Here is a 12,492-nt window from a genome sequence, read left to right as displayed (position 1 = left end):
AATTTCATGTTGCAGAAAAATGTGTTTAAAAATTGTGTATGGACTCTTGTTCTTGTTCCAAGTTACCTTCCTGTTCACTGATTTTTTTCCTCTCACAAAAGCCACAAAGCCTTCCAAGAAGACAGTAAAGCTTATGTCATGTTTGAGCTTTAGTTAGGCTGAAACTTGAAAGTTAAGTTGCACGACATAAATGTAATGTTTAGGTATTATTATTATTTTTATTACTATTATTTTGATTTATGCCTTAGTTTTAGTTTGTACTGTTTACCCTTTTTTAAAGTAATGTGAAATTGATTTTTGTATTTTATTTTTTTATTGATATATTTGTATTTGCATTTTGAATGCAATTTGGCAATTAAATACATTAAATGGGTTTAGTTTTCACAGTTATTAATGTATGCAATTTCAGCAATAAAAATGTTACTTTTTCTAAAAAGAAAGCAAATTAGTTGTTTATTTTAAGAGATCTATCTTATTATCTCTTGTATATTTAGTATTGCTCTTTAATAAAGAAAAATGACTTCGTATCCGATTACTCGATTAATTGATGGAATAATCGGTAGAATACTCGATTACTAAAATAATCGATTGCTACAGCCCTAGATTCAAGTGAGGACTGTTTAAAAATAGTTGCATTTCCTGTATGGTATAAAAGGGTGAAGCAATCGTCTGTTTGTTTCAAGACTTTTCTAACGCTTTGTGTTGTTTTTCTTTGTTTCTTTTTTACGTTTTTGTGCAGTGAACGTCATGCGTTGCACGGTGTGCCATCAGGAGTACAAACAGATTGACATGGTGGACAATTACTTTGTCAAGGACACTTCAGAGGCCACAAGCACATCGGTTGAGAACGCTACACAGGTCAGTATCAGCCCTGTGATATTGATTTAACTAGAGTGTAACAACAGCAGTCCTGAAAATGGCTTTTAAATAAAAAATGTTGCATTAATCAATAACTGATATAAAATTAAAGCAAGTATCCCATACATGCATTTTACATGAAAACCAGTGAATCAATTGGTATTCACACTAGAGGTCTTCTCGGGTCCTAAAATCTGTACCCGACCTGAATCACTTCTTACCCAAACCCAACGTGCATAAATAAATTTTTTTTTAAAGAAAAAACCCGACCCGAGACAGACCCGATGAAATTAGACCCGAGTCCGACACGACCCGACGGCATTTATTTTCGAACCCGTCTGGACCCGAACGTAAACGGCATTGACGTGTGTACAGCCTGCAGCCCCGCAGTCAGTCAGGAAAAATCCAGGTGTCTTGTTGACTGATTTGGCCACTTCTCCATTACTTAGATTTATTTAACATTTATTCAATTTATTATTAGGTTATTTTATATTAGTGCCTGCCTGATGGATACAAGGTATTTCTGAGCTCCGCTTTCAATTGTGACCAGTGGATTTGAAAAATAAACGTGATAGTTTGATAAAAAATAAATCGATAGCCTAATCATGGATTCGCTGCTTCTGCACACACAAAAAAAATAAGCCCTTCATGAACACGCAGCATAATGAAGCGAGTGGATTTTCCTGTTGGATCTTATATCTATAAGATGATGTCTGTGTGCGAGGATTACGAACGTATGCTCCTTTTCTATGTGCGTTCCTCTCTTAACACGAAAGTGAAAGTAACCTATGCATTCAGGATAGTTTAAAAGAATTCGGGTCTAATCGGGTCCATTTGGGAAAAGCATGTTTATTTTAAATTACCCGAGACCCGAGGCCGCTAATACCGAACCCGACCCGTGTCCGAGGTACTCGTCGAAGTTTTGGACCCGAACCCTCTCGGGTCGGACCTCGGGTTTTTGGATCCAAGTGGACCCGTGAAGACCTCTAATTCACACCCCTAGATTAAACTTTGCTTTATTATCTTGCATGCAATCATTCAACAGTTTGCATTTGAGTCAATAATTCAGTCTTCTAGACATTAGTTTAAGCGATGTCATCCTTTATTTGCTTTGTAACAGGTTTGCACCAGCTGTGAAGATAATGCCAGTGCTATTGGATTCTGTGTTGAATGTGGGGAGTGGCTCTGTAAAACCTGCATTGAAGCACATCAACGGGTCAAATTCACTAAGGACCATAAAATACGCAAAAAAGAGGAAGTATCTTCTGGTATGTGCTAGGAGCTAATTCTTTTCCATTTTCAATTGCTTATATTTGCAAGGCAGTTGCGATATGATTTTTTTTCGTTACGCTAAAAGATTCAGCTTTGGTCTAGTGGTCTTGTTGTAGTTTGAATTTTTCAGCAATGCTATGTTGTGTCTGTTTTGCACATTAAGCAGACTGAATCGTTGTACAGTTGCTATGGCAACAGGCAGAGTTTTGAGTGAGTCGCGCGCTCAGCCTGTACTGTTTTCATTAAAGCTAACCCACTTAGTTTCCCTCATTTTGATTGAGTTTGGCAAGAGGCATATGAGAACATATGGCATATGAGACATATGAGAGAATTGAGGGTGTGGGGGAAGAATGAAGCAGCAAAAGATGAATTTGACTTTGGTGGTTCTTGCAGAATCGGTTGGGACATCAGGCCAGAGACCTGTCTTCTGTCCAGTACACAAACAAGAGGTCCTCAAGCTCTTCTGTGAGACATGTGACACTCTAACCTGCAGAGACTGCCAGCTACTTGAACACAAAGAACACAGGTCAGCCGGACCACAGTGTTTACAGTAACCACACACCATCATCATCTTCATCTGTATTAAAAATCTTCTGGCAATGTATGAAAGCGTTTTTGAGCAAGAAAATTAAATGAAGAGAGACCAAGAACAAAAACATGGCATTAAAGAATAGATCATCCAGAAACAACAGTTTGTAGCTCCAGAGAAGACAGAAAAACATAAAAGCACCATACAAGATTATATTCACCTCTACCACCTCTTTTTTGCAGGTACCAGTTTCTAGAAGAAGCCTTTCAAAACCAGAAAGGCATCATTGAGACATTTATGACTAAGTTGCAAGAGAAGAGAAACTTTGTGGAGTTTTCTGCATCTCAGGTGCAAAACAGGTAGGACATCTGTTGCATTTTTACCATCAGTTTTATGTGATGAAATTTCTAGATCTTGTTTTATGTATTAAAGAAATGTGGCTGGACGTGATTGAATGCTTATTTTCGAAGCACTTTTTTATGAGCCTTTTAAATGCGTTTTGTTCCCTTTTTCCCCTTTAGAATGAAAGAAGTTGCTGAGACGCATAAGAAGGTGGAACATGAAATAAAAATAGCAGTCTTTACACTCATCAATGAAATCAACAAGAAAGGCAAATCTCTACTGCAGCAGTTGGAGGTAAGTGTACAGGCATCTAGAAGCCACAAATACTTGATTTCCTAAAGCAACAAATCTGAAATTCCAGTTTAAAGATGTTTGTACTGACAGCTAGGATATATAAAAATAACTGAGAAAATGGTGGCTGATTATGCACACACATATTTTTTTCATCTCATTTGTAATGCAAACGCTTTTTCATCATAATGCGCTTGTGAACCGGATCAAATGACATGAAATAAAAATAGCAGTCGATCAACCTTTATAATAAAACAAGGGTTTTTTAAACTTGGGACTCGTTACAACTTTAAACAAAACAACTACCTATTTAAAAAGGAAAATTTGAAAAGCCATTTATGCAGAGGCACAGATAATTCAATTTAGATGAAAGCATCTGCTGAATTAATGTAGATCATGTGATTCAAGTATATCAAAAGTTTTGTTGATAAAGCTGTGTGACTAAAAATAACAACATGCTTTCAAGATGTCATGTTTGTGGTTTATGCATATTTAACACACGGTAACACACTTGGTTAATTAAATTATGTATGTATTGAGATGAAATGAAAATCTGATCCTGAGTGGTCGCAGGTGATGCATTGGAGCTATATGGTACACACACATATTTTTTTCATCTCATTTGTAATGCAAACGCTTTTTCATCATAATGCGCTTGTGAACCGGATCAAATGACATGAAATAAAAATAGCAGTCGATCAACCTTTATAATAAAACAAGGGTTTTTTAAACTTGGGACTCGTTACAACTTTAAACAAAACAACTACCTATTTAAAAAGGAAAATTTGAAAAGCCATTTATGCAGAGGCACAGATAATTCAATTTAGATGAAAGCATCTGCTGAATTAATGTAGATCATGTGATTCAAGTATATCAAAAGTTTTGTTGATAAAGCTGTGTGACTAAAAATAACAACATGCTTTCAAGATGTCATGTTTGTGGTTTATGCATATTTAACACACGGTAACACACTTGGTTAATTAAATTATGTATGTATTGAGAGATGAAATCTGATCCTGAGTGGTCGCAGGTGATGCATTGGAGCTATATGGTAATTCTAGATGTAAACAGTGATTTGTCTCAGCTGAACATTTGTGACTGGATCACCTGCGATGCATGTAATACCTAATGCAAACAAGGTCATTGTGTTTTTCTAGCAACCACCTTGTGTGAATCTTATCACATGCCATAGATCTTGCAAATTGCTTTGTGGGAAGCTTTACTGAAGGTGTGAATTGGAGCAAAACTGCTAGGGTATGAACAAAATGACATGAGTTCAGAAGTGGATGATGCAAGACAGAAGTATGAATCCCTCCGAGTGCGATTCAACAATGTATCGACATCTGAAGGACAAGAATGACATGTTCAAGGAAGAGTTGGGACACAGAAGACAGATGGTTTGAGAGACCAAATGTACGGTGGCGGAGAGAGCTCAACATGCTGCAACTTAAGAAAACACATGCAAATTGAAAAAAACACCAGCAAATTAAGAAAACATCTTCATCAGTTTGACAACACACGCGCTGCAAATCTTCACAGCACATGCAAATGAAGAAATGTGCTGCAAATCCTCACAACACATGCAAATGAAGAAACGCGCTGCAAATCCTCACAACACATGCAAATGAAGAAACGCGCTGCAAATCCTCACAACACATGCAAATGAAGAAACGCGCTGCAAATCCTCACAACACATGCAAATGAAGAAACGCGCTGCAAATCCTCACAACACATGCAAATGAAGAAACGCGCTGCAAATCCTCACAACACATGCAAATGAAGAAACGCGCTGCAAATCCTCACAACACATGCAAATGAAGAAACGCGCTGCAAATCCTCACAACACATGCAAATGAAGAAACGCGCTGCAAATCCTCACAACACATGCAAATGAAGAAACGCGCTGCAAATCCTCACATAGTGAGATATGGCACTGTACATGCTACTTGTTGATAATAAAGCATTATATATAAAAAAAAATAATAATAATCCCAGCCGGGTCCGTCACTTTTTTGGGTCCCCTTGAAACATTTCCGTTGTGGTCCGTGCTATTTGCAGCGCGTTTCTTCATTTGCATGTGCTGTGAGGATTTGCAGCGCGTTTCTTCATTTGCATGTGCAGCGCGTGTGTTGTCAAACTGATGAAGATGTTTTCTTAATTTGCTGGTGTTTTTTCAATTTGCATGTGTTTTCTTAAATTGCAGCGCATTGAGCTCTCTCGGCCACAGTACAAATGTGAAAATGCAGCAAATGGATTGCTGAAAGGGGAAGTGCTGTTTGTTAGATACCTACAACGCTGTCCTTCAGGGCTCAACCCAATTTAGCCCCAATTGGCACCTTTTACTGCAATTCACACCAGTCAGTGATGAATCGAGTCCCGCAGATGTCACAGTGTTTGATGTTACATCTTCAGAGAGTCTTCACTGTTCTCATCTCATGACTGATGAAGCCATTCAAGTGTGGTGAAACTTTAAGCAAGAGTCCATGTTTACGCCTGATGTAGGGCCCTATGAAATCTGTTTAATTTTTTTCTTAACCCCCCACCACCAAATTCTATTTTTTTTTTACTGTTTTAATAATTTTTCTAGATTCCGTTTAAATTTTTCTAGACTCTGTTTTAATGGTTAAATTAAAAATATTAATCAAAAAGCATGTCTAATTAATTGAAATCATGAAACTTACAAAATTTAACAGAAATGTATTAAAAGTTTATCAAAAAATTTAATTTTTAAGGCCCTTTGGAATAAGTTTAATTTTTTTCTCAAATTTTGTGTTTTCCATTAATTTTCATTTAAGATTCCATTTTAAGGGTTTCATTAAATTTTAATAATCAAAAGCATCTTTAATAAATTGATTTTATAAAAAAAATAAAAAATTTATTATAATTTTATAATTTTATTTTTTTCAGTAATACTGTGTTGTGTATTTACATTTTTCTGGTTAATCAATTCTGGTAAATAATTTTTCTGTTAAATATTCCTTAAGAAATAATGTTTTAATAATAATTTTATTAGTGGTAGTAGCAGAAAGTACTATCATTACATTAAGTAGCATGTTTCTGTCACAGTTTCTTCAATTTAAACTGAACTGTGGCAACTGGGTTACTGTGAAGACCTTTAAGTTTCTGTTTGTATATGATATGACAATAGTTTTCTCAAAAGAAATGGTAAAATGCTCATGAAGTGACGCTTAGAGCAACTCTGGAGATTGTGTTCATGTACTCATATTTTGAGGTGGCAGAGGCTAAAAAACTGCGAGGGTCACGCTCGCTTCAGTATGTGTGTAGTAAATGAAATCATGCATCTGCGCCATTCATTCACACAGAGACACACAGAACATGCAGGATTCATATTTGAGTCTTCACTGTTTTCCTCTCATGACTGATGAAGCCATTCAAGTGTGGTGAAACTTTAAGCAAGAGTCCATGTTTACGCCTGATGTAGGGCCCTATGAAATCTGTTTAATTTTTTTCTTAACCCCCCACCACCAAATTCTATTTTTTTTTTACTGTTTTAATAATTTTTCTAGATTCCGTTTAAATTTTTCTAGACTCTGTTTTAATGGTTAAATTAAAAATATTAATCAAAAAGCATGTCTAATTAATTGAAATCATGAAACTTACAAAATTTAACAGAAATGTATTAAAAGTTTATCAAAAAATTTAATTTTTAAGGCCCTTTGGAATAAGTTTTATTTTTTTCTCAAATTCTGTGTTTTCCATTAATTTTCATTTAAGATTCCATTTTAAGGGTTTCATTAAATTTTAATAATCAAAAGCATCTTTAATAAATTGATTTTATAAAAAAAATAAAAAATTTATTATAATTTTATAATTTTATTTTTTTCAGTAATACTGTGTTGTGTATTTACATTTTTCTGGTTAATCAATTCTGGTAAATAATTTTTCTGTTAAATATTCCTTAAGAAATAATGTTTTAATAATAATTTTATTAGTGGTAGTAGCAGAAAGTACTATCATTACATTAAGTAGCATGTTTCTGTCACAGTTTCTTCAATTTAAACTGAACTGTGGCAACTGGGTTACTGTGAAGACCTTTAAGTTTCTGTTTGTATATGATATGACAATAGTTTTCTCAAAAGAAATGGTAAAATGCTCATGAAGTGACGCTTAGAGCAACTCTGGAGATTGTGTTCATGTACTCATATTTTGAGGTGGCAGAGGCTAAAAAACTGCGAGGGTCACGCTCGCTTCAGTATGTGTGTAGTAAATGAAATCATGCATCTGCGCCATTCATTCACACAGAGACACACAGAACATGCAGGATTCATATTTAAATAGTATTTTTGCGGCTTAATATTCAGAGACACTAGTCCATATTGTGTTTTTGATTTAAGTGTACTGACATACTTTTGATTTATTCAACCCAGATTTGGCAAATTCCGTGACATTCCGTGTTATACAGCACATTCCATTGTTATAAATAGATTCCGCGATTCCGTCCGCGTTTTCCACATCGTGGAAATCAAAGGGCCCTACTGATGTTAACGCCCATCTCTAGTGATCTGATCACAAGTGGTCAGCAGAGACAGATACCTGGTAAAAACATGTGTCATTTGTGACGGCTTGTGAACAGATTTCATGTGGATTGTCTTCTGACTCCAGACGTCTGAAACTGCCCACATTTAATTTCCACTGACCTGAGAGCAGAACAGTGACATAACAGGCTACTTTACTGTTTTGATGTACTGGCGAGGTGTTACAATGAATAAAATTCTTCATTTTTAGATTTTGTTTTAGATGGATGGAGTATAAACTGTGAAAATAAAGTGTGCAACTTGACATACACGGAAACCGGATGTACATCTGAATGTCTGTCATATTACCACATTGTACATTTCAGTGTTGTTGGAAACTAAGACTATTAAAATCATTTTCAGTAAACAAAATAAAGCTGTTACAAAATATAAATTTTAGTTGACAAACTTTAAAAAAAAAACTTGAAAAAATTAAAACTTGCTTTGGGACTAAATAAGTTATAAGTACTTAAACAAAAACTGAAATAAAAACAAATTTAAGATAAAAGGAATTAAGTAAAACAATCTAAAAATGTCAAAAGTGCGTAACAATTACTAAAACTTAAACTAAAATGAAAATGAAAATGGAAAATATAAAAAAAGCCAATTATAAATACTTAAATAAATAAAAAATAATACTAAAATAACACTGGTGATTTGGTTGTGTTTTATCTAGTTTTGTTTTGCACTAGTCTAGTTTTTGTTGTTCTGGAAACTGATCACATTATCCTGCTTCTCTGCATGTGACGTTAATGGTTCCTGGTTTGGCATTAGCAAGTTCATCATTTTGAGAACCAGAATTTGTTTCATTTCAGTCATTCATAATATTTTTCTCTTCCCTCTTTATTCCCTCTATCACCATGTAAAGAGTGTGACCAAAGAGAGGAGTATGAAGCTGCTCAGCCAACAGAGGGACATCAGCATCCTGGCCCAGCAGGTCATCCATGTGCTCAACTTCACCAACTGGGCCATCAGCAATGGAAGCAGCACAGCCCTGCTCTACAGCAAGAGACTGGTCAGCCGCAATGCTTATTTCTCTCACAAAAACACCTGTTTACTTTTCTTTTAGGTTCTGTTTTTGCAAATGTGTAATTTCAGTGTTTCCCACAGACTTACACTCAATGTGTGGCGGCACTTCCCCCAGGGGAAATATAGGCTATATAAATCAGCAAACGTGCTGATTGAAAATGTGAATTCATTCTCTGCCAGCAGGAGGCGCTTTAGCAGCGTCAGAAATACAGCGGTTTCCCCGGTAACGGCTGTAAACAAAGCAGCGCTCCGCTCATAATCGCTGTTTTTTCAGGCGTTATAGAAAAGTTGAAATGAAAATGACATTGAAACTTTTCTAAAGATACATTAATATACAAACACCCGCGCTGCGTTTTGACTTTGAAGCATGCAGAGCTCATGTTTATTCAACGATGTCAATGCATTTTGGAAAATCTATTTGTGGCGGTCAGTGTTGATATTGTGGCGGGCCGCCACAAATAAATCAATGTATGGGAAACACTGAATTTGTATTGGCACTACACCTTCCAACAATAACAGTTCTGTCTTTGGAGATGCCAATTATATTTCAAACAAAATCGCTTCCTTCATTTTAAAGGATGTTGTTTAATCAGGGTCTGGACCTTGCTGAAATCAGTTTTTTAAATGACAAACAGAATTGCAATTATAGACTCTTCTCTCCTTTGTGTCTTTTTTCATTTGCTTTGTTTGGACTTTCTCAACACTGTAGATCACATACCAGCTGCGTTTCATTATGAAGGCCCGTGTGGACCCAGTACCTCAAAGTAACGGAGCAGTCCGCTTCTTCTGCGACCCCACCTTCTGGGCCAAGAATGTGGTTAACCTCGGTATTGACTCAACACTGACTAAATTTGCAGCTGAAACCTGTTTTTATAGCACACTGAGACTAAAGGCCCTTTCGCACCAAGTTTAAATTTTGATGCGGTAAACATGCATAACTAGATTTTAAAATTAAACATAGTTTCTGAAATATAATATTACAATTAATTTAATTTTATTATTTTATTTTATTACATTGTGGCTGAAATATCAAACTACAGTATATTATTTATTTTATTTATTTTAAAATGTTTATTTTATTGTTTATTTTAATTAAGCTCATCTGAAATATACTACAGTATTTTATTTTGTATTTAATTTTTTTTTTTTAAATAAAAACATTGTGTCTGAAAAATCATACCATGGCCAATTTTATTTTATTGCATTTTGATGTTTATAAATTTTAAAATTTAACATTTTGTCATTTTATACTAAAGTAAACATTTTATACTAAAGTATTTTATCTTATAAAATTAAGCATATAAAAATATAATATAGTATTTTATTATGTTTATATATAATTTTATAAAATTAAACATTTAGTAGTATTAATAGTATAAAAAAAGCATACTGCATCATTTTGCATAAAATTTATCATTTTCTTCTGAATTATCATACTACAGTATTTTTATTTTTTATTTTATTTTGTTGTTTAACTTTCTCAGAGCATGGCATGAATTTAGACTTGGTGTAAACAGGCATTTATATGCTTTCAGATGCATTGATGCCGCCTTTCCTTTTTTGTCCAGGCAATCTGGTTATTGAAAAAGTGTCACATACTGCTCCTCCCCAAATGATGGTCAATCAGCAGATCTCTCCCAGTCACAACCACCCAGGTAAGCACTCAGGACAGATCAACCTGGCCCAGCTGAGGTTGCAGCACATGCAGCAGGCTGCAATTGCTCAGAAGCACCAGCACCACCAACAACAACAACAACAGCAGCAGCAGCAGCAACAACAACAACATCAGCAACAAATTCAGCAGCAGATGCGCATCGCCTCACAGATGTCCCAGCATCCCAGACAAGGAGGTCCACCACAGATAACTGGTATACAGCAACCGGTACGTTAGAGATTAGATCTTTTCTGCTTTCCATGCATGTCTGGTTTATGCTGGTGTAGCTGGTAGACCAGTATAGATGTGCTGTTTATTACAGTTTGTTTATTCCTGATTGTATGATTTGTTCATGTAAGGACCAGGTTGTCATTTCTTCCTCTGTCTCTCTCTTTTCAGCCACCAAGGCTCATTAGTATGCAGGCCCTCCAGAGGGGTGGGGTTAATGGCTCCTCCCACATGTACCCACCTCATCACCTGCGCATGGTATCAACGCAGAATCGCATGCCTTCGGCACAGCCCCGACTCAACGGGCAACCGTATCCTATGATGCAGCCTCAGTTACAGAGACAGGTCAGTGCAGAGACTCCAGCAGGTCATATAGCAAAAACCCAAATTTTAAGATGTCACTCTCTTTTCTTTCACTGTTTTTGATCTCTATTAGAACAGAAGAAATGAAAGCAAAAGCAGTTGTTTTAAAAATATATATATTTTTATGTTATTTAGGGTTGCAAAAGGAGGAAAATTTCCGGTAAATTTACAGAACCTTTCAAAAATTTTCGAAAATTTCCAAAAAATTCTGGAAATGTTCTGCCTCGTTGCAAACCTAATTTTATTATGTCTGAAACATTGTGTCTAAAATCTCATGCTACATTATTTTATAATTTTTTTTTTTACTCTTTATTTTTTTTTATTAAGCAATTATTGTGATTTAATGAGAGTGAGCATTTCTGTTATTGACACCAACAAAACATGTGACAGGCTCCTGTAGGTCACATGACATTAAGCCAATAGGTGTGTTCGACTTAGCGCAGATCGATGAAAATCTGACATGAAGCAGTGCATGGCGGTTAGAAATTTTGTCCGACTTGACAAAAGTACTGCAAGAGCTTTTCGAGAGCAGCTGGCTGACTCAGCCGGCGCAGCTTTTTCAGAGCGACTGCTAGGATTGGGTACCGAAACCCGGTACCTATATGGCACCGGCACTATGTAACCGGTATGCACTAGAACCGAATCAGAACGCAGATTTCGGTGCCTCATTTCGGTGCCATGCCTGAGCGATAGATTGAAATATTTGTCCTCTGGTTCTCCGAAACGGACGTAAGAAGCATCATCACCGGCACCGCACATGAAAAATAATTTCCCGACTGAGATAATGCGCATGAACTCAAGTCGGAAAGCTTTAATAATACAAATCCAACAAATTTTTGTAGTAACGAGAGTGTCCATGTTGTTTTCACATTCCGACTTAAAAGCACAACTCGGGAAATGAGAGCATCCGAGGAGCGCGTGAATGCAGTAATTACACTTGCTCTGATGGCAGCAGGTAGCCTTCCGTTAACTAAGCTAAACATGCTTAAATTAAAATGCCTAAAGCTAAACATCCCTTGTATTCACATTTCTAAACCTGTTGTCCAACAAAAGAGAACATTATAACCTTTTTACTCCACAACACCAGTCAAATGCTTCCTTTTGTGATCTGATGTAGAGTCATGTACATAATGAATTGTGTATTGTGCATTTTCAGCAAAACGTTTGTCTATCTGTAGCTCTAATAAAGTCTGTGTGCCAGTAGAAACCTCCGGGAGAACAGTCCCGATGATTTTACCAGCAGTTTTCACCACCCTCTGAATCATGTGCTGTTCAGCCACAGTGCAGCTGGAGAACCACACTAGCAGCCCATACGTCAGCACTATAACACTATTGTCTGATTTTGCTCTATTTCGTCGTCGAAAATAGTTTAAAACAAAGACACAGCGGAG

General features: G+C 36.1%; 1 protein-coding gene across 2 annotated transcripts in view; it reads left to right on the top strand.

The window, feature by feature from the left end:
• The window catches only part of trim33 (tripartite motif containing 33), a 37,987-nt gene that overhangs the window by 10,414 nt on the left and 15,081 nt on the right, over positions 1 to 12,492 (top strand). For both annotated transcript variants that reach the window (XM_016468305.1, XM_016468306.1), the window contains exons 2-10: positions 740 to 858; positions 1,979 to 2,126; positions 2,524 to 2,656; positions 2,902 to 3,018; positions 3,181 to 3,295; positions 8,696 to 8,842; positions 9,566 to 9,683; positions 10,425 to 10,738; positions 10,910 to 11,083. In XM_016468305.1, the coding sequence (XP_016323791.1) occupies positions 740 to 858; positions 1,979 to 2,126; positions 2,524 to 2,656; positions 2,902 to 3,018; positions 3,181 to 3,295; positions 8,696 to 8,842; positions 9,566 to 9,683; positions 10,425 to 10,738; positions 10,910 to 11,083 (1,385 nt within the window). The remainder of the gene's footprint in view (positions 1 to 739; positions 859 to 1,978; positions 2,127 to 2,523; positions 2,657 to 2,901; positions 3,019 to 3,180; positions 3,296 to 8,695; positions 8,843 to 9,565; positions 9,684 to 10,424; positions 10,739 to 10,909; positions 11,084 to 12,492) is intronic.

Source organism: Sinocyclocheilus anshuiensis, unplaced genomic scaffold (assembly GCF_001515605.1).
Source record: "Sinocyclocheilus anshuiensis isolate Anshui unplaced genomic scaffold, SAMN03320099.WGS_v1.1 scaffold188, whole genome shotgun sequence".
NCBI lineage: Eukaryota > Metazoa > Chordata > Actinopteri > Cypriniformes > Cyprinidae > Sinocyclocheilus > Sinocyclocheilus anshuiensis.
Note: the sequence above shows the minus strand (reverse complement) of the source record. Positions and strands in the feature narration are given on the sequence as shown.